The sequence below is a fragment of the Pseudochaenichthys georgianus genome, chromosome 6 (genome assembly GCF_902827115.2).
Source record: "Pseudochaenichthys georgianus chromosome 6, fPseGeo1.2, whole genome shotgun sequence".
In the NCBI taxonomy this organism is placed as follows: Eukaryota; Metazoa; Chordata; class Actinopteri; order Perciformes; family Channichthyidae; genus Pseudochaenichthys; species Pseudochaenichthys georgianus.
In genome coordinates, this window is record NC_047508.1 from 38,752,748 (window position 1) to 38,778,801 (window position 26,054).

The window sequence follows — 26,054 nt, forward strand, 5'->3', positions numbered from 1 at the left end:
TTAAGCCCTCTGCTCTGGCTCCCTTGAGTTTAGACAAAAATAAGAAGGAAATAAAATAAAAGTATTTGTAGGACTATTTATATTTTGTTGCATGGTTGAAAATGTTTCGTATCTTGTATTTTGAGGTGATACTGTGACACATAAATAAAAAACAAAACGGTTTTAATTAGGTCAACTAAAATATGCGTCACATCCTGCTCCGGTCCCGCGCGAGCGCCTTTTCTTGGAGGCGAATAACCCCCGGCTCAATGAGCGAACTATGGATAAATCAAAGAAAAGTACCGGAGGAACACAGGATTTAATTCTGCGTGGACAGAGTTATCTGCTTTCACAGCAAGCGATGCTGGTTTACCGGTATGTCTGATATGTAGAGAGAAGTTGTCAACGGTGGTGCAGCCTTTACGAGGGAGAGGAAGACAGCTGACATCGTCAGTCATAATTCAATGGGGTATGTAATTTATTTCAGAAAACACTTTTTGTTATATTCCATGGAATGCTCTTAATGTCCCGATAGCAATGAATATATGAAATGCTTTGACAATAAATACATACAAAAATTAATCTGTGGAAGCCGTAGCGCTGTAAAAAGCACGACCAATCATCTGCCTCAGCCCGGCTAAAGTAACTGGATGGCCTACCTGCCTGTCAGCCTTCCATCTGTGCACAAACTCATCTCGTGCCCTCATTGGTCATGTGCGCGTTCGTGTGTGTTGGAGGAGGGGCTCTGTGAGGAAGTCTGAAGGAAGAGGTTGTGTATTTTCAAATTCTAGCGCACTCGAGCTGGTTTCTCCATCCTTACCTACCCTACCTTTAACTCTTTTTAGGGTGCAGCTATATGTTTTATTTATTTCAAAGTGGGCCCATTTTAATAATATTTTTTTTCCCTTCAAATGTGCAGAGGACTCCCCAAGTGCTGTGTTTAATTTATTTTAAAGTAGGCCTGTGTATTATTTTTAATTCTCCTTATAAGAGTTCTTTGTTTCTTATTAGAGGTTAACAGTTTTATATAATGTAATAAATAGCATAATAAATGCAAAAAACTGTAGTTTTTGTCTGATATAACAATAAAAAACTATGAAATATGTTTTGCGGCTCCAGACAAAAAATGTTTTGGAAAAAGAAGCGAAATGGCTCTTTTGGTCAAAAAGGTTGCAGACCCCTGCCCTAACCCATAGATCCGTGGGTGAATAATGTCAATCACCACAATAGATACGTTATTTTCCCCTGTGCAATTCTCCATTTACTCAACAATAACACATAATTATCCTTGTGTTTATTTATCCATCCATCCATCTTCTCCCGCTTATCCGTGGTCGGGTCTCGGGGGTAGCAGTTCCAGCAGAGAGCCCCAAACTTTCTTTTCCCTGGCGACATCAACCAGCTCTGACTGGGGGGTCCCAAGGCGCTCCCAGGCCAGCGAAGAGATATAATCCCTCCACCTGGTCCTAGGTCTACCCCTTGGTCTCTTCCCAGCTGGACGTGCCTGGAACACCTCCCTAGGGAGGCGCCCAGGTGGCATCCTAACTAGGTGCCCGAACCACCTCAACTGGCTCCTTTCGACGCGAAGGAAGAGCGGCTCAACTCCGAGTCCCTCCCGGATGACCGAACTTCTCACCTTATCCCTAAGGGAGACACCAGCCACCCGGCGGAGGAAACCCATCTCGGCCGCTTGTATCCGCGATCTCGTTCTTTCGGTCATGACCCATCCTTCATGACCATAGGTGAGGGTAGGAACGACAATGGCCCGGTAGACAGAGAGCTTTGCCTTCTGGCTCAGCTCCCTTTTCGTCACAACGGTGCGGTAAAGCGACTGCAGTACCGCTCCCGCTGCTCCGATTCTCCGGCCCATCTCACGCTCCATTGTTCCCTCACTCGAGAACAAGACCCCGAGATACTTGAACTCCTTCACTTGGGGTAAGGACTCATTCCCTACTTGGAGTGGACAGTCCATCGGTTTCCTGCTGAGAACCATGGCCTCAGATTTGGAGGTGCTGATCCTCATCCCAGCCGCTTCACACTCGGTTGCGAACCGATCCAGTGAGTGCTCAAGGTCGCAGACCGATGAAGCCATCAGAACCACATCATCTGCAAAAAGCAGTGGTGCAATCCTTAGTCCACCGAACTTCAGACCCCCCCCCCCCCACGACTACGCCTCGAAATCCGATCCATGTATATTACAAACAGGATTGGTGACAAAGCGCAGCCCTGGCGGAGGCCAACCCTCACCGGAAATGGGTCCGACTTCCTGCCGAGGACCCGGACACAGCTCTCGCTTTGGGAGTACAGAGATTGGATGGCCCTGAGTAGAGACCCCCTCACCCCATACTCCCGCAGCACCTCCCACAGTAACTCCCTGGGAACCCGGTCATACGCCTTCTCCAAGTCTACAAAACACATGTAGACCGGATAAGCGTACTCCCAGGCCCCCTCCAGGATCCTTGCGAGAGTAAAAAGCTGATCCGTCGTTCCACGACCAGGACGGAATCCGCATTGTTCCTCCTCAATCTGAGGTTCGACAATCGGCCTGACCCTCCTTTCGAGTACCTTGGAGTAAACTTTCCCGGGGAGGCTGAGTAGTGTGATGCCTCTCTAATTGGCACACACCCTCTGATCCCCCTTTTTGAAAAGGGGGACCACCACCCCGGTCTGCCACTCCTTCGGTACTGTTTCCGACTTCCACGCAACGTTGATGAGACGTGTCAACCATGACAGTCCCTCAACACCCACAGCATTTCCGGGCGGATCTCATCCACCCCCGGGGCTTTGCCACTGTGGAGTTGTTTGACGACCTCAGTGACCTCCCCCCGGGAGATTGGTGTTGATCCCCCGTCATACTCCAGCTCTGCCTCTAACATAGAGGGCGGAGTTGTCGGGTTCAGGAGTTCCTCAAAGTGTTCCTTCCAACGCCCCAACACTCCATCAGTTGAGGTCAACAACGTCCCATCCTTACTGTACACAGCTTGGATGGTTCCCTGCTTCCCCCTCCTGAGGTGTCGGACAGTTTTCCAGAACAACTTTTGTGCCGCCCAAAAGTCCTTCTCCATGTCTTCTCCAAACTTCTCCCACACCCGCTGCTTTGCCTCGGCCACGGATGAGGCTGCTGCTGTGTTTATTTATCTGTTTGATTAATAAACACAAGTTGGAGTCCGTCAGGACCGAGCAGCTCATTTGCTTTACAGAATATTACACCCGCTTGACAAACCCCGTGATAGTCCTCAAGCTCTGTGATTGGAGAGTGTGCAGAGCGTCGAACAGCACTTGAAATGGGATGGAACCACGGCAGACTGTCCAAAACTGGATTTGAACGGGTCCACCGCGTCCCCCCCTCCCCACCCCGTCCCCAGAACTACACATGCTGGCTATTGTGTGTTTCGCAACATGTTCTCTATCTATGGCACGTCTGTACTGGGAGTTGTAGTTTTAAAAGACGTTTTCATATTTCCCATAATAAGAAGTTGCCAGTATTAAACTGTGTACATCCCTGGAGGTTTAGGGGATAGGAAACACTCAAATTAAAACATATAATTAATACCTAATTAATACCCACCTAACTGACCTCCTCCAGACACACTCCCACTCGCTCCCTCCGCTCTGCTCCTGCCAACCTCCTGTCCCTCCCCACCCAGACCAACCTCAAGTCCTGGGGCGGCAGAGCCTTCTCCGTTGCTGCACCCACCCTCTTGAACTCACTACCCCAATCCATCAGAGATTCTTCTTCCCTCACCGCATTCAAAACATCACTCAAAACCCACCTGTTCAACACTGCATTCAACCACTGACCCCCCCCCCCCCCTATGTTCTGTTTCGTTTATCTCTTTTTGTATTTTTCTTTGTTTTGTTTTTTTGTTGTTTTTTTCATTCTCGGTCAAACCGTCTTTGAGTTTCCTGAAAAGCGCTATACAAGTCGCATGTATTATTATTATTATTATTATTATTATTATTATTATTATGGCGAGTTTGTGTTTCCATAGTAACAGCACTAGGAAAAGCGCCATAAAATTAAATGTATTATTTTTTTTTAAATTATTATTGCAAGTTTGTGTTTCCATGGCAACAGCAGAAGTCTAAACCAAACTATTTCAGTGACATCACGTATGACATCCTCACACACTGAAGCGATGACATCATTGGCTTTGATGAGCGTTCCGTCATAGAACATCAGAGACATCTGTGATGTCACGATGATGTCACAGGAGTCTGAAGGAAGATTGCAAGGGCATTCAAGTGCATTCACTCGTCACTCTTCACTCCAGAGCCAGAGACGCATTCAGACGACCTTCACAACCTCCACAGTCTTCAGACAGAACACTTCTTCCAAAGAGAAATACATTATTCTACCTTCGCACAACACACGTCTACAGACGGTGCCATGGATAGAAGAGTCCACCAGAACTACCCGAGGGGAAACCCGAGGCCATTCGACCATGGAGCAGAAGCCGATCGAGCTTACAAGCAGATCCACTGCAGAAATGGCCAGATAAACGGCCTGGAGGAGTATCATGGGGCATTTCAGGAAGAGAGGACGACATTTTGCCACAGTATGCGCAAACAAAAAGACAAGATCAAACGTCTTGAGGAGCTCCTGAAGTACAGGGACTCAGGGCTCCACAAAGAGAACACAAAGCTGGTCGACACCATCATGGAGCATGAGGCAGAAATCTCCCGTCTGAATGGCAATATTGAAAATGCAGAATGCCAACACAAGAGGCAGATGGACCAAATTGTGGCAAGGCATGAGGCAGAGAAAGGAAATGTCTCAGACGAGAAGGCCCAGGCGACATCTGACAGCGTGAACAATGATGTTCCCCTGCAGTGTGACCCAGAGATCATCAAACTGAGGATGAGGAAAGGGGAGACCATGAAAGAGCTGATGAGACAAGGGGAAGAACTCCTTGAGTGTGTGACCATCTTGGAGGATAGAAACAGCGATCTGGAGGAACAGCTGAGAGAGCAGGAGGAGAAGTTCTCCAAAGACCTGGCCGATAAGAGTCACACCTGGGAGACTGAGAAGCAACAGATGGTGACAACACTAGATGAGGTGACTCAGGAAAAGAACAACATGACCAAGGAAACGCTGACCTTGGAGTCTGAGTTCAAACAGGTGGAGGCTAAATTAAAGCAGGTGGAAAAGGAGAAAGATCGCCTGGCCGAGAATAACCTGAGCTGTGAGACAGACATCAAACAGCTGAAAGAACAGCTGAGAGAGCAGGAGGAGAAGTTCTCCAAAGACCTGGCCGATAAGAGTCACACCTGGGAGACTGAGAAGCAACAGATGGTGACAACACTAGATGAGGTGACTCAGGAAAAGAACAACATGACCAAGGAAACCCTGACCTTGGAGTCTGAGTTCAAACAGGTGGAGGCTAAATTAAAGCAGGTGGAAAAGGAGAAAGATCGCCTGGCCGAGAATAACCTGAGCTGGGAGACGGACGTCAAACAGCTGAAAGAACAGCTGAGAGAGCAGGAGGAGAAGTTCTCCAAAGACCTGGCTGAAAAACAGCTGAACTGGGAGCAGTTTGTCCAAGGCAAGGAGACGGATTTCAAGCAGTTGGAAAACCAATTGGAAGATCAGAAGAAGAAGTTCTCCAAAGACCTGGCCCTGAACCAGGAGAGCTGGGAGTCCAAGGTTAATTTGGTGGAGACCAAATTAAACGAGGTAACTCAGAAGAAGGACGACCTGGTCCAGAAACACCAGAGCATGGAGACCAAGCTTCACCTGACGGAGACACAACTGGAACAGGTGGAGGAGCAGAGGGACGACCTGGCTCAGAGAAGACTGAGCTGGGCAACGACTGAGAAAAAGATGGAGGAGGAAAAAAAACTTCTGGAAGACCTCTGTCTTCACATGAAGAATAAGAGCAGAGGTTTCTTCTCTCGCAGGAGGGGGGAGACTGAGGATAGAGACGTTGCCTTGCAGAAAATGATAAGCAAGATGCAAGAGAAGGAGATGAGGAAGAAAGCCAAAGACGCGAGAAACACCTCCTCAGAGAAGATGGAGAAGATGGAGGAGATGGAGGAAGCTTCTGGTGATTCAGCCCCAGCTGGACAACAGTAACTCCCTCCCTCCATTTCCCTCACCTCCTTCCTCCTACCTCACCCCCTCCCTCCTTCACTTTTTGCTCAGATAGGGTTTTCTCCTGGAGCTCAGGTTTTCCCGAAATCCATATTAATAAGGAATCAAAAAAACACCAACACTAAGTCCCTCCTCCATTAAGTGCAAGTCAAAACGACATTTCACAAAATACTACAGCATTTCACAAAACAGCATTTCACAAAACGCCACAGCATTTCACATTTTACGGAAAGGGTATTCTTTTAGGGAGAACACTTCTTGTTTGTGATTGGACAGAGCCAGCCAGAGAAGCACTGCTGTGATTGGTTGTTTTTGCTGCCAGTCAAGAAATTACGCTTCGTGATTGGTCCGCACCCGGCCGACAGCACCACGTATTTCCTGTTTGGTACTGTTCAGCTGTTTCTTCACACATTTTAAACTGAGTTGGAAAGAATGGAAGAAGAGATGTAAATCTTAAGGGAATATTTTAACGAAGGGTATACATACGATGTTATCCTCGACATGCTGTCAACCCATCACGACATCAACATGTCCCTTAGAACCAGGGGTGTAGTGCAGCTGTGACTACCCGATTTGCATCTCTGCCCGATTTGCATTGCGCACGCGCGAGATGGTCCGCCATATCGGACAGCTACATACGGCAACCCAAATAGGACACTTGACGTCTAGACGGCTGCCCGATTTGCATTGCGTGTGCGCGAGTCATAAACGTCTCAAATATCTATACAAAGATCTTTTATGTAATTGTATTTAATTTGAAATAAAATGAAAGACATTAACAGTTAATGTAATTATATATGAATGATTAATGCCATACACTTTTGCATACATTCATAGTAGGGCTGCTCGATTATGGCAAAAATCATAATCACGATTATTTTTGGTCAATATTGATATCACGATTATTAAATACGATTATTCATTGACTTTGAAAACATCCATTTATTGAACTTTAAAATGTTGTAAAATAATAATTTGAACAGTATGTTTTTAACAATTGAATACCCTGAACTTTAAGTTTAATTCAACTGAAAAGCCAATAAAAAATAAAATCATACATTTATATCTACATTTGAATAAATAATATCAAAATAATAAATACCAATAAAGAAGATAAACAAATATGTTGTAGCGCACTTCCACAACCTACTAAACATATATAAATATGATAACTAATGTCACTCACAACCTGTAATGTTTAATTATACTGCTACACGCAGTCCGGCTTGACGAGTTAGTAAAGGTTGACTGTACGCTAGAGACTGGAGAATAAAGACACGGCAACTAAAGCTTCCCTTGTAACGTGTTTATATGGATTTATTAAACAGACTGCAACTGCAAGTCACAACACAACCTGGTCGAGAGGGCTTTTAGGGAGGGGGGCGGCAGCGCACGCGCGGGCAGGATGTATAACGCAAGACAAATTGAGAGCATCATTGAGAAACGGAATGCAGCAAAATAATCGTTTTTTTTCGAATAAATTCTTTTCATAATTGTTGCAAGGCAAAATCGTAATCGAGATTAAAATACGATTAATTGCACAGCCCTAATTCACAGTAAATATTTCTTCAGTATGATAGCTGTCTAACAGAAGTAACATCTATTTCTCATTTATTCTGAGAATGTACTTAACCCAATAAAAGGATTTGTTAAATAATAGTGAAGTCACGTTGTAATAACAATAACTCATCTCTCTCGTTCAGATTAATGTTGTCGGATTTTTTTTCTGCTTTGCGAAACAAATGTCCTATTTGAGTTGCCGTATGTAGCTGTCCAATATGGCGGACCATCTCGCGCGTGCACAATGCAAATCGGGCAGAGATGCAAATCGGGTAGTCACAGCTGCACTACACCCCTGGTTCTAAGGGACATGTTGATGTCGTGATGGGTTGACAGCATGTCGAGGATAACATCGTATGTATACCCTTCGTTGAAATGTTCCCTTAAGATTTCCATCTCTTCTTCCATTCTTTCCAACTCAGTTTGAAATGTGTGAAGAAACAGCTGAACAGTACCAAACAGGAAATACGTGGTGCTGTTGGTCGGGTGCGGACCACTCATGAAGCGTCCTTTCTTGACTGGCAGCAACAACAACCAATCACAGCAGTGCTTCTCTGGCTGGCTCTGTCCAATCACAAACAAGAAGTGTTCTGCCTAAAGGAATACCCTTTCCGTAAAATGTGAAATGTTGAAGTGTTGTGTGAAATGCTTTAGCGGCATTTTGTGAAATGCTGTAGTGTTTTTTTAAATGTCGTTGTGTTATATGAAATGTTGTAGTGTTTTGTGAAATGTTGTTTTGACTTGCACTTCAGGGCCACCGTACCCTCACTCCACCCCAAACTCCATCATCCATAACGCTCCCCCCTTCCACTTTTGGGTTTTCTCCTGGAGCTCAGGTTCGCCCGCAACAAATGTTCCTAATACAATTAGGATTAGAAAGATCTGATTTCAAAATAAAATACAAATTCAAATCTATCTTTTTACGCGTGTGCCTCACTGTGTAAATACAGTATAGCCTACATTATTTACTGTATCACATGTTGGTTACTAAAGCACTACTTATTCATTGTATGTTTAATCAACACTTTCATAAATAAAACAACCTATGGTATGAAATATAAAATTGTGTTTTTATATTTGTCTCACTGTAGACATTCAATTCCATATATTTTTTAACTGTGTTGAAGCTGGTGAAATATTCTGGGACTTTAATACTACATATTTTGAGGTGAAGCCGAAAATGTAATTGTATTGACTGAAACATGGTGTCACTTTTAAAATAAAAACAAAAAATGTATATATGCCTTATGTGATGTGATTTTAATTCAACAACACAAACATTTAAAACCTCACTTAAGAGGTTAATTATTATCTGCAAAACTTTGGTAAAATCCTGCAAAAAAAATTGTAGGAACATTTCTCAACCCATTTATGGACACAAGTTAATCAACTCGCATTTAAAATCACCTAATTATGGTATGGATAGGGGTTAAGGTTAGGGTTAGTACAAATTGTACAGCATATCTAAAAAGAAGTCACTAAAGCTGTCAGAAAATGTAACTGAGTAAAAAGTAAAATATTTTCCTGTGAGATTAAGGGATTTTGAAAAGTATAAAGATGCATGGACATTTTTCTTTTCTTTTCTTTTATACTTAATTATATCACTTAGGGAACACTGGGACATGATATTATAATTGATAGCCAAGGCTCTAGATTAAAAACTATTTCTGATTTCCATAAACTCTTTGGGGGACATGCCATACACGTTACATAACTTGGACTTCATCCTGATTGACACCAAACGTAAAGACTTCGTAAAATCCCTAGGAGGAGTTTGTTGTTAAAATACGGTGCACTATTCTGTCCCCAGAGTCAGAACTAAACATGGAGGAGTTCAGTTATCATGCTCCAAATATCTGGAACAAACTCCCAGAAACCTGGAGGTCCCCTGCAACTCTGACTACTTTTAAATCCAGCCTGAAGACTTTTCTTTTTGCCGCTGCGTGGCTTCCCTCCACAAAAAAGCAACGAGATTTCTCCATAGGATTTTAGAAAATAGCTCAAAATAAGATCTGTGGGAAACGTAGCTGTTAGATAAATGCACGTTTTGTTCAGCCGGATAATATCCACATGTCTACCCTACTTTTATCACTTTCGAATCAAAAATCTATTGATTAGATTAGATTTATGATAGACTTTTGAAACTACAAGAAGATAAGGAGGACTTTTACAAAAAAGTAATAGAGATTTTTGTCCAGAAGGATAGGCAAATGGACTTTATCTTCAAGTCAAGGTAAGACTGCAATGTTATTGAAAATGGGATCTTACTAAGAGAGAACAATTCAATATTTAAATGATAAAATTACATGTTTGTGGGTATCCTTCTGTTGAACTGTCTGTTTAAAAGTAATTGAAGCATCAGACAAAAAAAGCTTTTGAAAATAATATTATATTTTGATTTAATATATTTGTAAACCTGAAGAGTCAGTGCCAGTGCCTCACCAGCCATGAACCTCTCTGCAGAAGCTTATATATAGACATCTGAGTTTTTTGTGCCCCACCACTTTTGTACATATAGAAACGCCACTGGTTGTGTCGATTCTGCCAGAAGGAAAATCAGCGGAGAGGCCACATTGCTTTTCTTCTCGACTGCAACGCTGGTCCCGCAAATCAAGCAAGAACGTGATTGGTCGATATTCATTGGGTGGGGGGAGGAGGGGTGTTAGATAGATATAGAGTTGTAGTATGTAGATAGAGTTCGCTATGATTTAGGTTTCCTTTATGCATAGGGTAGATTCTTTTAATTACATTTCCTTTTTTGTTTTGTGTATTTTATACATTTTGGATTTGCTTGGCGAGCTATTTTTAGAACATGCCCCGCGGGCGACTCACGTTGCCCCTGCGGGCGACTAAGTGCCCGCGGGCACCGTGTTGGCTGGAGTCTAAGGGTATTTTCTCGATATTTAGACGTTTCCTTAAATCACCTTTTAAATGTACTTCTTATAAAATGGCACCCCATGTGTTACATATCAAAATGTTCAGGACAAATCTCTGGTCTTGCTATAAATGCAAATGACTCACATTCAGGGCCGTCCCTCCCTCCAGGCCGATCATGCAGGCTGCATGGGGCCTCACATTGCGCATGGGGCCTCACATTGCGCATGGGGCCTCGGCTTATGCGCAGTTCCCCCCGGCTGACACGCGAGAGTTAGAGGTGACAAGTGGAGCACGTCTGTAACCCCACACCGTTGCAATGAATCGACATCTGACCAATCACGGCTTTGATACGGCCACTCGTGCAGGTTAAGAGATGTCGGCGAAATGTACCTTTAAATCTTAACATTTTACATCCGATTTTGGGAAAATCTTCAAAACTCTTGTGAAAACACAATGTCATCAAATGTTTTTGGTGTTTTAGATTTGGTTACCGAAGTCTTAGGATCACAAAAGTAGTGAAATATTTGAATTACACCGTGTATAAATGTGTAATTCATGTCTAAAATAGGTGTTCATCACTCTACTTTCAGAGATATAGAAAATGCTTTCTGAATGCACTGTCGGCACCTTTTTTAAGCTGATATGGCAAACATGTCTCCTATTTGTACCCAGGCGTCGTTAACTTCCTCTTTAAATGCATGATGTTACCAAATAATGATCCAAAAAACATTCAACTCAAGAAGAAGAAAACACCTGATGGAAAAACCCAAACTTCCTGTTTTGCACAGACAGGAAAACAGACGAAAGTATTCATCATTATGTAACCATGGTGTCCTATTTCACGAGTTTAAAGTATGCATTACACAAGTCATGCAGAATACATCAAGACCATCTGCTCCGTGCTACAGCAGCGGATATTTAGCTCTAATCTAAATTGATCTCAACTGTAATCATAAAAGTAATGGCAGGGATAAGTATACGTTATATAAAAGTGGGTTGAATCAGTTTCTTTAACACATCACCTTTAATGCGCAGTTAAAGGATTGAAAAGTAATAAATAACATTTGTTTTTATCGTGAGAGTTTGTTGTGAGGGTTCATTTGACACGGACAAAACGAGTCGATAATTCATCAGGTGAATTTATTGTAGCAAACAACACAAATACAAACAAAGCTCATTCACTCTCACACACAAAACGTCAGCGTCTCTACTTGTCCTTCTCCTTCTGCTCCTTCTCCTTCTTCTCCTTCTCCGCCTTGGCCTCCTCCGCCTCGTGCTTCTTGATCAGCACCTCCACCTCCTTCTGCTTCAGCACTTTGATGACGGTCTTTCCGTTCTCGCGGGTCAGAGTGGCGAGCTCCACTGAAACAAGAAGACACAGACGGTGAGGAACCAGCTGCGGGGAAGCGGGCTGCGAGCCGACATGTAGCGGAGGAATGTCAGGTGTTATCGTGTAGATATCTGATGCACGTTGGAACAGGGACGTTGTGACGCGATGATCGACTGAGCTGCTTTAAAAACAGGTTGGTAGGTATCATAGGGTTTAATCACACGTCGACTCACCCATGTGACCGTGACAACTGAAGGTAAACAAATAACCCAACATTGAAAACAGCTGGTTTTTATTTTTAGGGAGTGCTGTGTCTCAGACTTTTGGCCATGGAACACATTCGTTTTTCCGAGGCAAACAAAAAACAAAAAAGTTCCAGTAATTGTTAGTTTGCAGAAGTCGCATTAAAGTTCTTCAGCTGATGGTTCAGTTTAATTGGTGATGGAAACGGTGAGTAATTGGGGGGCAGCAGAAATGGCTTACCATGAAGATATTGTGTGAACTTGTGTGTTTCTGCCCACCTGATTAATGCAAGTCCAATATTTACTGTTCCTTTCAATCGAGTTGTTTTGCATACATGACATCCTGAGGAAAACATGTGGCTCTCTAGCTGCCAATCGCGTAATGATAAATCCCCTGCCAGTGTCTTCAATAAGTTTACGTGAACACAATGTTCCTTTTCTGACAGCAATGTTCCTACTAAGCTGTTAGGCTAATCAATACTCCTGTTTACAAGCATCGGTGCTGCATACTCAGATTCACTTCTTCGTCCTACACCAGAGGTCTGTACTACGAAGCAGGATTTTCGCTTAGCGGCTAACTTCAGGGAAAACTCGGGGTTTCCGGTCCTACGACGCTGGTTCTCTTTTTAGCAGGCTAGATCTCCATGGTAACTTATGCTGAGCGGCTAACCTGGTCAGGACTCAACTCAGTGAAAGCACCGCCTGCTGACCAATCAGAGCTCAGTGTGCGGAGTTTAAAGCGATCAAGTCATATTACAGGAGAAAGGAAATACAGAAAAGCTGCCGTTGCAGGAAAGACGGCCGGCAAAAATCACCGACTGTGTGAACGTGAACATTAATAGAATATCACCTCCATCTTCAGAGCTATCTGACTATTATAACATTAGCGTTAAGAAAGCTAAATATCTGCCACAACATAAGTAACCGGATCAGAGTACATTAAGTACAGTCCGCTGCATATCACTTCATAATGTATCATATCTCTCCTTATCTGAGTCAGCTGAGCCGTATCTGGCCGTGCAACACTCACAGTGTCACATACTGTATGCAGAAGTAGAAGAACTGTATTTTAAGCAACACATAAGTTGACGAAACACTCGAGACAAATGTAATTAAAGTCAGATCGTGTTTTAGACGGGGCAGTGATATCATAAACCTGTTAATGTACGCATTCAAACACGTGTTCTGTTGCCAGCTGTATTCACCTTGCAGGTGCAGCTATGTGGCTTTTATCCTGGATCAAGTGTTTAAGTCATGGATGTTTAAAGTTTAACTTCTTCATATTTGACTAGTATTAAAGTTCACTTTTCATTCAGGAAGTATGACGCTGCGCTGTCAGTACGCTTCTCCATGTTTGTGATTGGTCGAATGCTCCAGATACCACCCCTTTCAAGTGAACGCGCACCTAACTAGATAGGACACGGCTGGCTTGAGCGATCCACTTGATAACCAGCGTCGTAGTACAGTTTAGCGAGAGCGCGTATGTTTTGGATTAGGCCAACCGGCTAACTCAAACATATCCAGGTTAGGTTGAACCAGCTTCGTAGTACAGGCCTCTGGGCTTCTCAAACTCCGGACCGAACCCTGTGTCCCATTATACAAAATAAAAATTATACAAAATAAAAAAATAACGTTCTGATTCTGATGTAAATTAATGTATATTTTCTTGTGTCTGACGCGTTGTGAGAATGAACGTACATATATATTTACTCGTGTGCAGGAGTTTGACACGCATTGCAGACCGCAAGTTAACCGCAAGTTTACCTTCACTTTCTAATGCGTTTGTTGCTGAGGTTCAAGACATTGACGACAGACAAACAGTGCCATTTCTCCCACTAGTTCAAGCCACATTTATGTATTGAATGTGTGTGTGTGTGTGTGTGTGTGTGTGTGTGTGTGTGTGTGTGTGTGTGTGTGTGTGTGTGTGTGTGTGTGTGTGTGTGTGTGTGTGTGTGTGTGTGTGTGTGTGTGTGTGTGTGTGTATACAGGGGCGCCGTTTGCCGACAGGCGAGGCAGGCAAGTGCTCGGACCAGAAGGGGGCCCCCAAAGAAAGTATATTAAGAAGGTCCACAGCAACGACAACATGAAACACCCTTTAATTTACTGCAACGACATGTCGGAAACCCCCTCAAGGGGGCCCCATGCATAGCGCCGTAAGAAACTGCTTCTTAATTCCAGTTTCGTTGCTCCGCTCCGGGGGGGAACCGGACCAGTTCTCTCGTTTCAAAAGGATTGAAAGTTGGTGTGTTTACCCTGTGGGCTTTCTGTTAGACATTGCCTCAGTCGTGTTGGCTAGTCGGTAAAAAGGCTTAGTGTTGCTACAGCGTTTAAAAAAAACAATAAAGAAGACTGATGTCTTAATTGGAAAATGCTGCGTTCGGTACGAGGGTTGATTCGGAATATCCAAATGTTAACATGACTCGTATCAAATCCAGAATATTACCATTCAGAATAATAGCAGCATTTTGGTCACCGTCTTTCTGCGGCAAACCGTAAAGTAGAGCGTCATAAAAGTGACTGAATCAGCTCCTCTGTGTGTGCGTCTCCATGAGTCTCATCATCACGGTACTTTGACCTCTCGTTGAGATAACCACGTATCACTTTTCGCTGCTTGATAATTGGTTGTCAGACATATGCAGTGTTTTCTGTAAGCTGGTTGTGTGGTTACTGTAAATGTTGTTTTCAGGACTCTTGAAAACTGTATCTCAAACGAGTGAGACCTTAAAGGTGGGGTAGGTAAGAATGGAGAAACCAGACTTCCTCACAGAGCCCCTCCTCCAACACACACGAACGCGCACATGACCAATGAGGGCACGACATAAGTTTGTGCCCAGATGGAAGGCTGACAGGCCGGAATATAATAAAAAGTGTATCTGAAGTGAATTACCTGCCCCACCTTTAATTTGCTCTAAACATAAATCCACTTTTTTTTTTTGTTTAATTGTATAAACGTTTCATATCTCTAACTACTTAAATGTGTACCTTTCTCGGCAGTTAGCTTGCTGACGTCCATGGTTTTATTGAGAACTTTAACGGCCAGAGCCAGGGCACCGGAGAGTGTCATCTCTCCCTCCTTAAAGTCCTGCTTCAGCATGGAGACAGCAGCCTGGGGGGGGGGGACAGAGACACGGTCAAAATCACTCCAACACAGTGCACTTCTTGTGATGAGGGCAGAGTACATGCAGGACGTGCTAAACTGCCTCCCATCTGTTTTCCATTGTGGAGATTTCCTTTAAACCTGAATTGATTCTCTTTTCTCAGTCCATCAGTGCCTCCTTTATCTCTGCCCCTGAACGCATCACTGTGAGGAGCTCACTGTGAGGATCAGGTGTGTGTTTCCTCACTCGGGACCTCCCAAACTAGACAACCACGCACTCTGAGTATTGAAAAGCCTCCTGGAACAAAGTGTTCTCACAGTCCTTCAAGGAAGCTCCGTTACCCACAATGCTTTATGTTGGCTTCACACAGACATTTGAAAAGCCACCATGAATCGGGACAATAAGCTAAGTAGGACACAGCATGTGTTTACCACTCCTTTTCTCTTATAGACTGTGTGCAGCAGCGCCCCCTAGTGTCACTCGGGGGCGCTGCTGCACACTCAGCTCTTGTGTGAAGGAACCTTTTCAAGATTCAAGGCTTTTATTGTCATGTGTGCTACAGTGTAGTTATGACAATGAACAGCTTAGGTCCCAGGCTCCTCCAACAGGGCAACACAATAAGACAGATAATAGTAAATAAAATAAAATATAGTAGAAACAGTCTATATACAAGTAATTGGAATAAGTTGCAAACAGATGAATGTTATGGATGGTGTTTCAAAAGTTCAGGTGTTTAACAGTCTAATGGCCCGTGGGAGGAAACTGTCCCTGCTGTGTTCAGATCTACATGGGGCGAAGTCTGCGAGCTAGTTCAGGCAGTCAACTCGAGCACCAATGATACATTACCACGTGACGCGCCTCGTCCCTCTGACAACCAACCAAACACATTTTCCTCAACATGCCGCTCTATTGAAGCTGCCAGGTCTTCCTGCCTCTGCCTCGCTATGCTGCTGCTGCCACTGCTGTGTTCACTTGCTATTGCTGCGTTCATGTTCCTGCTGCTGTGTTTCATGTTGCTGCTGCTCGCCTGCCCCCACCTGTAGGCTCAGGGGGTAGTTATCTAATCATCACTCAATGTTCTTTGTAAACCTGTGGAGTGATGAGGCCCGAGCCTCGACGCCAAACTCAAACTATGCTGCTTCTAATAAACATATTAAGAAACACGTGAGTTGTCTGACTGAAATATATGTCCTTCATTCCTCCGGTGGTACTCACAGCGCTGTTGTTCCCGATGCAGGTGGCCTTCCAGCCTCCGTAGTTTCCACTCGGGTCGCTCTGGTACAGCTGGAAGCCGTAGTGTTTGTCCCAGCCCATGTAGAGCAGAGACACTCCGAAGGGACGCTTTCCTGTGAGAGGACACAGTTCAGGTTATTTTATCTTCGTTCAGGTCAAATTCTCTAGTATAATTTATAGAAAATACAATTTTAGAAGTTAAGTACTTTCATATATTCACATTTGAATAAGAAAGTACTTTGACATTACATCAGATCACCTGTTGATCACTTTCCCTGGGCCATGTTTGAGATGTTATTACAAAACAAGTATTCCACATTTACTTATGTTGCAACTGATTTTAGTTTTGATTATTTAAACTTGAAGATTCTCATAATACAAAACAGTAAAGACTTTGCAACAGGAAAAAACAAGGCAATACTTTTTAAAGTGCAAGATCGTAGAGGAATATTCCCGTTTATCTCAACCTGGGCTCTAATGTAATGTTGTGCTCACAATTTACAAGAACATATTACAATAATCTTTTAAAGTGCCAAATGTATAAAGACTTTAGATCAGTGTTTCTCAAACTTTTTCATACCAAGGACACTTAACCAATAAAACAACACTTGCGGACCACCTAAGTCCACAGTTTAACCTTCTCTGTATCGCCTCGTTCAACAATACAAATACAACTACAGATTATATAAGCATTTCGTTCAAATGCGATTCAAAATGCTCTCAGGTTTTACACCTCTTATGAAATGAAGACTACATTTATTACGGAGTTTATGTCCGAGCCAACAGACTCGCAGATCGTTGGCTACTGAGAGAAATGCAAAACACACCGCATGTCGTACGACACAAACCTCAGCTGTGGATTTGCAAAACAAAATACAGTAAATCTCTGGTCGCAGGCCCAGGTTTAACTCTCTGAGGTCTAAGCCCTTTTCACATGTTGGGCTCGCCTGGGCTTCTTTTGTAAAAATGCTATTAAAACATGAGCCTTGGTGCCCGTCGGGCTGGCCTGCATGGTCTGCCTACAAAACAAATACAAAACGTATATGCAGCCCCGACAACAGCCTCTGATCATCAACAGACTTCATTGGATGCTTATATTATAATCTCTATCTCATCTCCTTCCAGCATGGATACATGTATACGCTTCTTGAAATAAAAATAAAAACACATCGTTTTTATAGAACAGATTACAAATCGCCTGAAGATGGTACAAACGAGTGGCAACATGTGTGACGAAGGTGTTGCGCTGGGCTATATCATGCAATCGGAAGTGAAACTTAAGCTCGCTCCATTGCGGAGATATTCCCGCGAGAGTGCAGAAAACTTATTTATTTCAAATGTGACACACTTTGAGAAGCACTGTATTAGATTGACAATTATTAGACAAATAGAAAACAGTTTGCTAAAGATTTAAAAAGCATAATTTAGCCACTGTATAGATCCTCTCAAAGGATGATCTCATCAGGATCTGAACGGCATGCAGATGAAAGATTCTTCTGTTCAGATGTAAGGTGCGGCTCGTACCTCCAAACTGAGTGTAGGCCTGTTTGATGTCACACAGCGCCGTGACCAGCTGCTCGCAGGGGATGGGCTCCTGGTACTGCAGCAGGTACCTGAAACACACAGGTCGTCACACTTATATCCACACTCTAATGTTGTCCCATAAAACACAATTGGCAGCAGCACAAATGTAGAAGACGGTCTTTCTGCCTGGATCTTACCGCTGTGCTATAAGTCTCAGCTCATTGGTCAGAACGTTGGCATCTGAAGTGATTCCTGCAACGCTGCACGCCATGTCTCTGCGAGGAAAAGGAAGGAACATCAGAATAAAAGCTAAATTGCAGCGTCTATATATATATTTGATAATGTAACTGCGTAACAAAGGGCAGGCAACTGCATATGGTTAAAAAGAAGATAGGTTATTTAAAGTCGCATGAGATGCCTTTCCAAAGGTGAAGATCTGTAGAACATGCACACCAATAGAATTAGTTTGACGCAGAAGTCACTCACTCGTTTAGTTTGTAGATTTTCTCTGAGAAAAACACTTCGTCCAGCAGCTTGTGAATGTTCCTCCTCTCTGCAGCCAGCAGGACTCCGTCATTGGCTAAAATGCCCAGGCAGGTGCCGGCGTGACCAATGGCCTCCATGGCATACTCCACCTGATACAGACGGCCTGAAAACAACAACACAGAGCTGTGAGGATCAGGCCGTGAGCAATCAGCACCAAGAGGCGAGACTTTAAAAGAATGTGCTGCATGCGCCTTCTTTAAATGAGTAACGGTTGAATGAAACATTTATTAAAAAGGTCCCCTATTATACTGTTTTTCATCAATATATATTATTATATTATATACCCATAATCCCCTCTGTTTCAGCCCTGTTTCCAAAGTGCTGATTCTCTGTCTGTTATTTTAGATGAAAACAAGGAGCCCCTCCCCACGCCCCTCTGAGAGAGATTTGGTTAAAAAGAACACAATAGACCAGGGGTTCCCAACCCCCGGTCCCGGTCCGCGGAGGTGTTTCTGCCGGGCCGCGAAATAGCTGTGAGTTTATTGTAATATTTGCAGAATTATAAATATTAAAAAATATTTTATCATAATATTTTTTTCAAAAAGTGTTTAATGTTCGCACCGATAGCAGTCATATTATTTCCTCCAGTAGTCTAATCTTTCACCAGATAACCGTTGAAAATGGCTTTTATGATTTAGGATTCGGCGGCTCAGCCTCTCGTGCGCACGAGAAAGTTACCGGTGCGCCAAGTAGGAAGAGGAGCGCACAGGAGACAACCGTTTAATTGCAGACTGTTCTGTTTCTGTGGGGAAATGGCAGTGCATACATTATTTGAGATATATTTCAAACTCGGACTTCATTTTAAGGACATGTCGGTCAGGGGTGTAGAGCTATACGTTTATTTTATTAGCTTTTCTTTTTAATGACTGATTTTAAATGCCATTTTCTTAATGTCTTTCATTTTTTTGTAAAGCACCTTGTGTTGAAAAGTGCTATATAAATACACTTGCCTTTGTTTAAGCACCGGGTTGGCAAAACAGGAGAGTAAACAGTCTGCCTTGATCTATGAATGACTCTCACGCTATCTGCTGCCCGCAGGTGTTTTATATGGCTGCAGGCAGCATCAGGAGGCAGCGGGACGTATACTCCGCCTCTGAGAAGTGCAGCACCAGCGTGCCCAGAGCTGCCTTTTTACTCACCGCCTTCGCTGTGTTTACCTTCATCAGAACAGCGAGTGACTGCAGGCTGCTATGTGTTAACCACACACACCTCTACACACACACACACACACCTCAAACTGCCCGATTACTCCCCCTTTTATTAGTTTTATGATGTGTGCGTGCTCTGCTCAGCTCTGTGTCTGTCCGACACCAGCATTTGTATTCAAATAACCATGAACAGTAATTTTTACACACACACACACACACACACACACACACACACACACACACACACACACACACACACACACACACACACACACACACACACACACACACACACACACACACACACACACACACACACACACACACACACACACACACACACACACACACACACACACACACACACACACACACACACACACACACACACACACACACACACACACACACACACACACACACACACACACACACACACACACACTTTAGTTCCGATAGTGCCTGGAATTTTGCGTTCACACCAAAAAGAGAACTTAGTTCATGAGAACTTTTACCCCCTTTGTAGTGCCTTCTAGAGAGGTGGTACTTTCATGGGGAGGAAAAGGTTCCAATTTATGATTGGCTGGACGAATTGCAAACCATCCATCCATCCATCCATCCATCTTCTCCCGCTTATCCGTGGTCGGGTCTCGGGGGTAGCAGTTTCAGCAGAGAGCCCCAAACTTTCTTTTCCCTGGCGACATCAACCAGCTCTGACTGGGGGTCCCAAGGCGCTCCCAGGCCAGCGAAGAGATATAATCCCTCCACCTGGTCCTAGGTCTACCCCTTGGTCTCTTCCCAGCTGGACGTGCCTGGAACACCTCCCTAGGGAGGCGCCCAGGTGGCATCCTAACTAGGTGCCCGAACCACCTCAACTGGCTTCTTTCGACGCGAAGGAGGAGCGGCTCAACTCCGAGTCCCTCCCTGATGTCCCTCTCCTTATCCCTAAGGGAGACGCCAGCCACCCGGCGGAGGAAACCCATCTCGGCCGCTTGTATCCGCGATCTCGTTCTTTCGGTCAGGACCCATCCTTCATGACCATAGGTGAGGGTAGGAACGAAAATGGCCCGGTAGACAGAGAGCTTTGCCTTCTGGCTCAGCTCCCTTTTCGTCACAACGGTGCGGTAAAGCGACTGCAGGAAAACGACTGATCTCCACCGCTCCCATGTTTTCTTTTTTGTTGCCATAAGTTAGTCTCTCTCTGTTTGTGCGTGGAGCTAATGCTAATAATGCTAATGCGAGCAAATAAAATGGCGGCTTCACAAAAACGTTTCCAAGTTTTACGGGGCGTGGTTTGCAATTCTTTATGCTTTGGCTTGTGTAACCATTAGCCAATCACCAACCAAGGTAACCCCCCCCCCCCAGCTTATCACCTGAATCTCGAACGTGTACCAAGTGGCCAAAATCTGATCAGCTCATTTTCAGACAGGTTTTTATATAAATGGATCGGGACAAAAAGTGAGCGAATCTTTTTTCCTGAAACTTTCAGAATCTCTTTCCACAGAGGGGACACATGTTGATGTAGAAGAGACATGAAGAAGAGGGGACACATGTTGAAGAGACATGGGAACGTGGATTTTGCATAATAGGTGACCTTTAAAATAAAATAAGGATGAACTAAAGAAACCCCTGATCCTTCACACAGTAAACAACATGCAGCATTATCTAAAAGGCTCTTACCCTCCGGTGAGAAGATGGTTGTTCTTGAATCATATCGACGGGACTGAAAGGAAACAGAAAAAACATGAAAACTAACTTACTTATCTTTAAAATGAAGAAGATGACAGAGGCAATAAGGACCATTTTGTCTTCGGACTTCTCCGGGGACAAGTAGTACTGTAAGCTTGCTTTAAGAAGTATATATTTCAACCTTCAACTTGTGGTCTTGACTTGAAATTGGTGGATACATATAAATAATGAAGAGTCTTCCACAAAGGAATAATTTGAACCTTTATGTTGAGATCTTTTGAGGAATGTACATACTTTGAGTTATGCAGCATCTACATGACAAGCTATGTTAGCTTTGTTGAAGACAAATAACTGAAATGTGTTTTTTATCTTAGAAAGCCCAGGTCAAAAACAAGACCATTGTGATCTTCTGAAGAGACGGACAACAGGGGGACATCAGCAGTTTGTTTTCATGGCTTGAGGCTAAACTAAACCAAGTCGTCAAGGAGCCGAGTTTCTGCATATGAAAGTATTCCAAATCAGGAGTTAAAAAAAATCTGATTTCCTTTGATTTGTGCTGCATTCAAAAAACATTTGAGTCAATTGCATCTGCAGTGTGACGGACATTCAACGTTTAGTTTCACGAGACTGACGTCGTCTCTTTATCAACTTGCTTTTCTCTTTATCATCAGGTGAAGTATCCGTTTGTCAAGTTGGCTTCTGTTGTGTTTTTTTTATTAATTAAATCAATAATAATAATGACGAAACTGTGACACAAAGCAACAATTAGCGGGAACGTATTAAATGGTGGCACGTCACACATTTATTGGAAGTGAGACAGGTGTTGGTGTGTCATCTCAGGTGAGCGTGAGAGTCTGGAGTCTCAATCCTGAAGAAAGATGTTTCCATTTCCACTAGGAATTTTCACAACGAGTTTGGTTGTGAAATGTCAAATTGTCGCCCACTCTTCAAACTTTTAAGTCCCGCCTAAAGACCCACCTCTTTCGAGTCAGTCTGAGCTTTACCTATTTGTATTCTTGTAATATTATGTTTTGTTATAATGATATGTTTGCACTTTGGAAAACCCTCTGTTTTTAAAATGTGCTATGGAAATAAAGTGGATTGGATTGAAATACTGTATCCTTAATTTATTTTACTAGCCCAAAAGTAATCTTGGTTCCAAAAAACAAACAAATCAGAAAGGAATTGTTTGTCTCTTACAGTAAAACAATCATTAAGAAAACGACTTCCGAAATCTTACAAACACCACCAATAGTGCTGTTTTGGGGTCATTGATGATACTGCTTTCATCCGGGTTTTTTACATTTTAAGTTATAAAACAAATCAAGTTTTATTTATATAGCACATTTATAAACGATTTTTGGTCGAGCCAAAGTGCTGTAAAGAGGCTCAGTCATTGGTACACGTTTATCTATAAAGCTTTGTTGGGTAAACTCCCGTATTATATCTGCTCTCTGATAACACGGAGAGTCGCAAGCAGCTGTTGTCTGAGATGGCAGGATGTGGTCTTGTTAGATGTGCCAAGAGCAAGGACTGTCTTAGGTAAGGCAGCTTTTATGTGCGCAGCTCCACTTGCTCGGAACAATCTTCAGCAAGAATTGAAACTGAGCAATCTCATTCCTCTGCATGTTTTTAAAGCCCTAGCTTTAAAAACATGCAGAGGAATGAGATTGCTAAATTAAATGCTTGTTGATACAATGGGCACTTGCAAATGTCTATAACTATGTATCCTGTAAATATAATGTATAATGTCCTTTATTGTTTTATGTTTCATGTGGAACCTATATGCTGCAGGTCTCCCTTGAAAAAGAGATCTATGATCTCAATGGGACCAATCTCGTTAAATAAAGGTTTGAAATGAAATGTACATATAATAAATAGCCTACAGTAGAGACACTTTACAGCAAATACAACAGCACAGATTGCTCAGAATATCAGTATGAGAAAAAACGACCCTCTATCCTTAGACCCTCACATCGTACAAGGAAAAAACTTCCGAACAAAACAAATCAAGATACAATGGCCTTCTTTCATTGCACATTCATCAGGAATCTGTGAGTTAGATTAAAATAATCGAGAACCAAGGGGGGGAAATGTAATATTGGCTGACTAACTAGAAGTCCTAGAAAAGACAACTTAAACTTAACTAATGTGCATTTAAAAAAGAGGAATGGGGTACAGGAATCCGTTTTGGTTTCAAGACCCTGGTTCACGGAGGATACCAACAAAGTCCTAGAAAGACAAGGTAAACTAAACTATGTGCATTCAAAAATAAAAAAGAGGAATAGTTTCTGTGAATACTAAAAAGGTACCATGGGGTCAGATTATAATTTTCTAAAGGGGGGTTCGTTTAGCATGAAACACTTGAAATAACTAAAGGACAAATTAAACAAGAAAGTAGAAAGAAAGTGAGGTGAAAGAAAACTATTTCTGCTAAAATGTTAGCAATGATTGAGAGTCAGACCTAAACATTTCAGGTGTGTGTATCTCACACTGCTCTGTAACTTTTATTCATGTATCTTTGCTTTTAAATGAGTGTTTTTAAATGTCATTTTAATGTAAAGCACTTTGAATTGCCTAGTGTTGAAATGTGCTATATAAATAAACTTGCCTAACTAAATATACTGATATCTATCAATATATGTCAAACTCTACATTTCCAGAGGACATCAGCAGTTGTCCTGGCTTGAGTCTAAACTAACCCCCTTGTCAAGGAGCTGGTTTGATTTTTGTTTTTATCTCACATCATTAATACAACTCAAAATTAAACATTTAACTCACCATTTTTGCAGCCGGCAGTCAAACTCTTCCACTGTAAAATAAATAAACACATTTAAAGAGATTATCTCTACAAAAGTAGTGAAGCTAACTGAAGCTAACAGTTAGCTAAAAACATTTAGCAGCAGATTCGCTTGGTCATCTGCGGCTGGTTGTGAAAGTGAAAGAGATCAAAACAAAGGCTTAAAACAATCGTAACAAACAACCAACTAACCATTACTAAACAATTACATGAGTAAGTAATAAACTCTGATATTATGTTATATTGTTCATGTCTAATATGCTTTAATAAAAGGCTCGTGCGTGGCTGTTGATACAAACGAAGATGAATCAACACAAATCTATTCCCCCTTCTGGGCTGGTTTCTTAAACACATAGGTAGATAGCGACTAGATATGTGTATTATAATGTCACACACAGACCAATAAAGAAGACTATTGCGGTAGATTAAGACAGTGTTATGATCTTATTTTGTAAAAAATTAAAATGCTTACCGCTTTGAGAGCTTTCTGTATGGCGCGATGTAATGACGTCACCGAAAAGCGTTGTGTCGACGACATATAGGCGCGACACTTTATCAATTTAGTTATTCGTTTAAAAACGTAATAAAATAGAACATTTGTATCAGAACATGTCTGTATTCGCGCAGGGGACAGAAAGTTGCTGAAAGACTGTGTTATGTATTTTAAATGCAGATGTAATGAAAAGGTGAATCAAAGTAAAAGCAGATCTATATATTACAACTGGTATTTTTATTTGCAACCTGTGGTTTCTGTTTTGATTTATTTCTACTGTCTTCTTTAGATATAACAAAACCTCAAGTCTCTTTGGGAGTGGGAGAGCAGGATGTGTATTTTTGTAATGAATTGTTTTTACCACCAGGGGGCCCCCGTCTCTTGAGTGTGTGGTCAAATAAAGCCAACTTACAGTGGAGAATCATCTTTAGTGTGTGTGTCCTTAAAGCTGCTAAACAGCTGATTTATGGTCAGTGAAGTAAATCAGGAGTTTAGCTGAGCCTGACCTCTGACCTCTCTGGTCAGCTGCTGCTGGTGTTGCTGCATGATTATATCTGAGTTGGTACTGAAACAGAAGAGTTCATTTTTACCAAAGTGAATTAATCTAAAAGAAACACATCTTGATCCGAGGGATTTATCCTGCTGACATTTTCTGAATCCTATTAAATCCTGAACACACATTTTACTAAAACATAAGAGGGGCCAAGAGGGAGGCTGTGGCTCAGTGGGAAGTGTGCTGAACTTCAAATCAGGGGGTAGCAAGTTCAAGTCCCACTGCAGTCAGCATGTTGTTGTGTCCCTGGGTAAGACACTTCACCTGAATTGCTCCTGTGGGGATTGTCCACAGTATTGAATGTATGTAAGTTGCTTTGGATAAAAGCGTCTAACAAGTAACATGTAATGTAATAAATTATAATCTGCAATTTCCTGAGTGATGGCAAACTCAACTTGAAAACCATGGTATCCAGGATAGCTATTTAATAGACTTAAAGGTGAGCTTGTTTTGTCATATGATACATCACTCAATAGGATATTCAGTACTGCAGCTTTGCACAAAACACTTTTTGTTTCTTGTTTGAGGTTTCTCAGGCCAGAGTTGCCACAGCCTGCAGTTTACCTTGAGATTATCAACAAAAATGACATCCTCACATTGTTCTCCGAGGATTGGCGCAGGGAAGTAGAGAGTTGCAGCTGCAACGCCTCAATAAACAACCCATAAAACCGAAATGTGTATTCAGGGATGAGGAGTATTCTGCGTTTTGATTTGTTTGTTGGCTCGTTGTTGAGCTGGCTTACAGACCCTCCTGCATCGGCCTGAAGACACTTTATAGCTCCTTCACCACATTTATCTTTAAAAGGCCTCTGACACACATTGTTCTCCCTGCAGACTGTAATTTTAAACATCGGAGTTTACCCCAAAACTATCTGTTTTATGACTTCT

At 42.7% G+C, this 26,054-nt stretch overlaps 1 protein-coding gene across 1 annotated transcript; it reads right to left on the bottom strand.

The window, feature by feature from the left end:
• Positions 1–11,635: 11,635 nt before the first annotated feature.
• Positions 11,636–24,665, bottom strand: psma4 (proteasome 20S subunit alpha 4). The gene is made up of 9 exons (XM_034084286.1): positions 24,593–24,665; positions 24,102–24,132; positions 21,312–21,354; positions 18,424–18,586; positions 18,135–18,212; positions 17,938–18,026; positions 16,396–16,526; positions 15,065–15,188; positions 11,636–11,872 (listed from the first exon to the last, which is right to left on the bottom strand). Exons 2-9 carry the CDS (start codon positions 24,102–24,104, stop codon positions 11,718–11,720), a joined length of 786 nt encoding a protein of 261 aa, XP_033940177.1. The 5' UTR covers positions 24,105–24,132; positions 24,593–24,665; the 3' UTR covers positions 11,636–11,717.
• Positions 24,666–26,054: the final 1,389 nt, after the last annotated feature.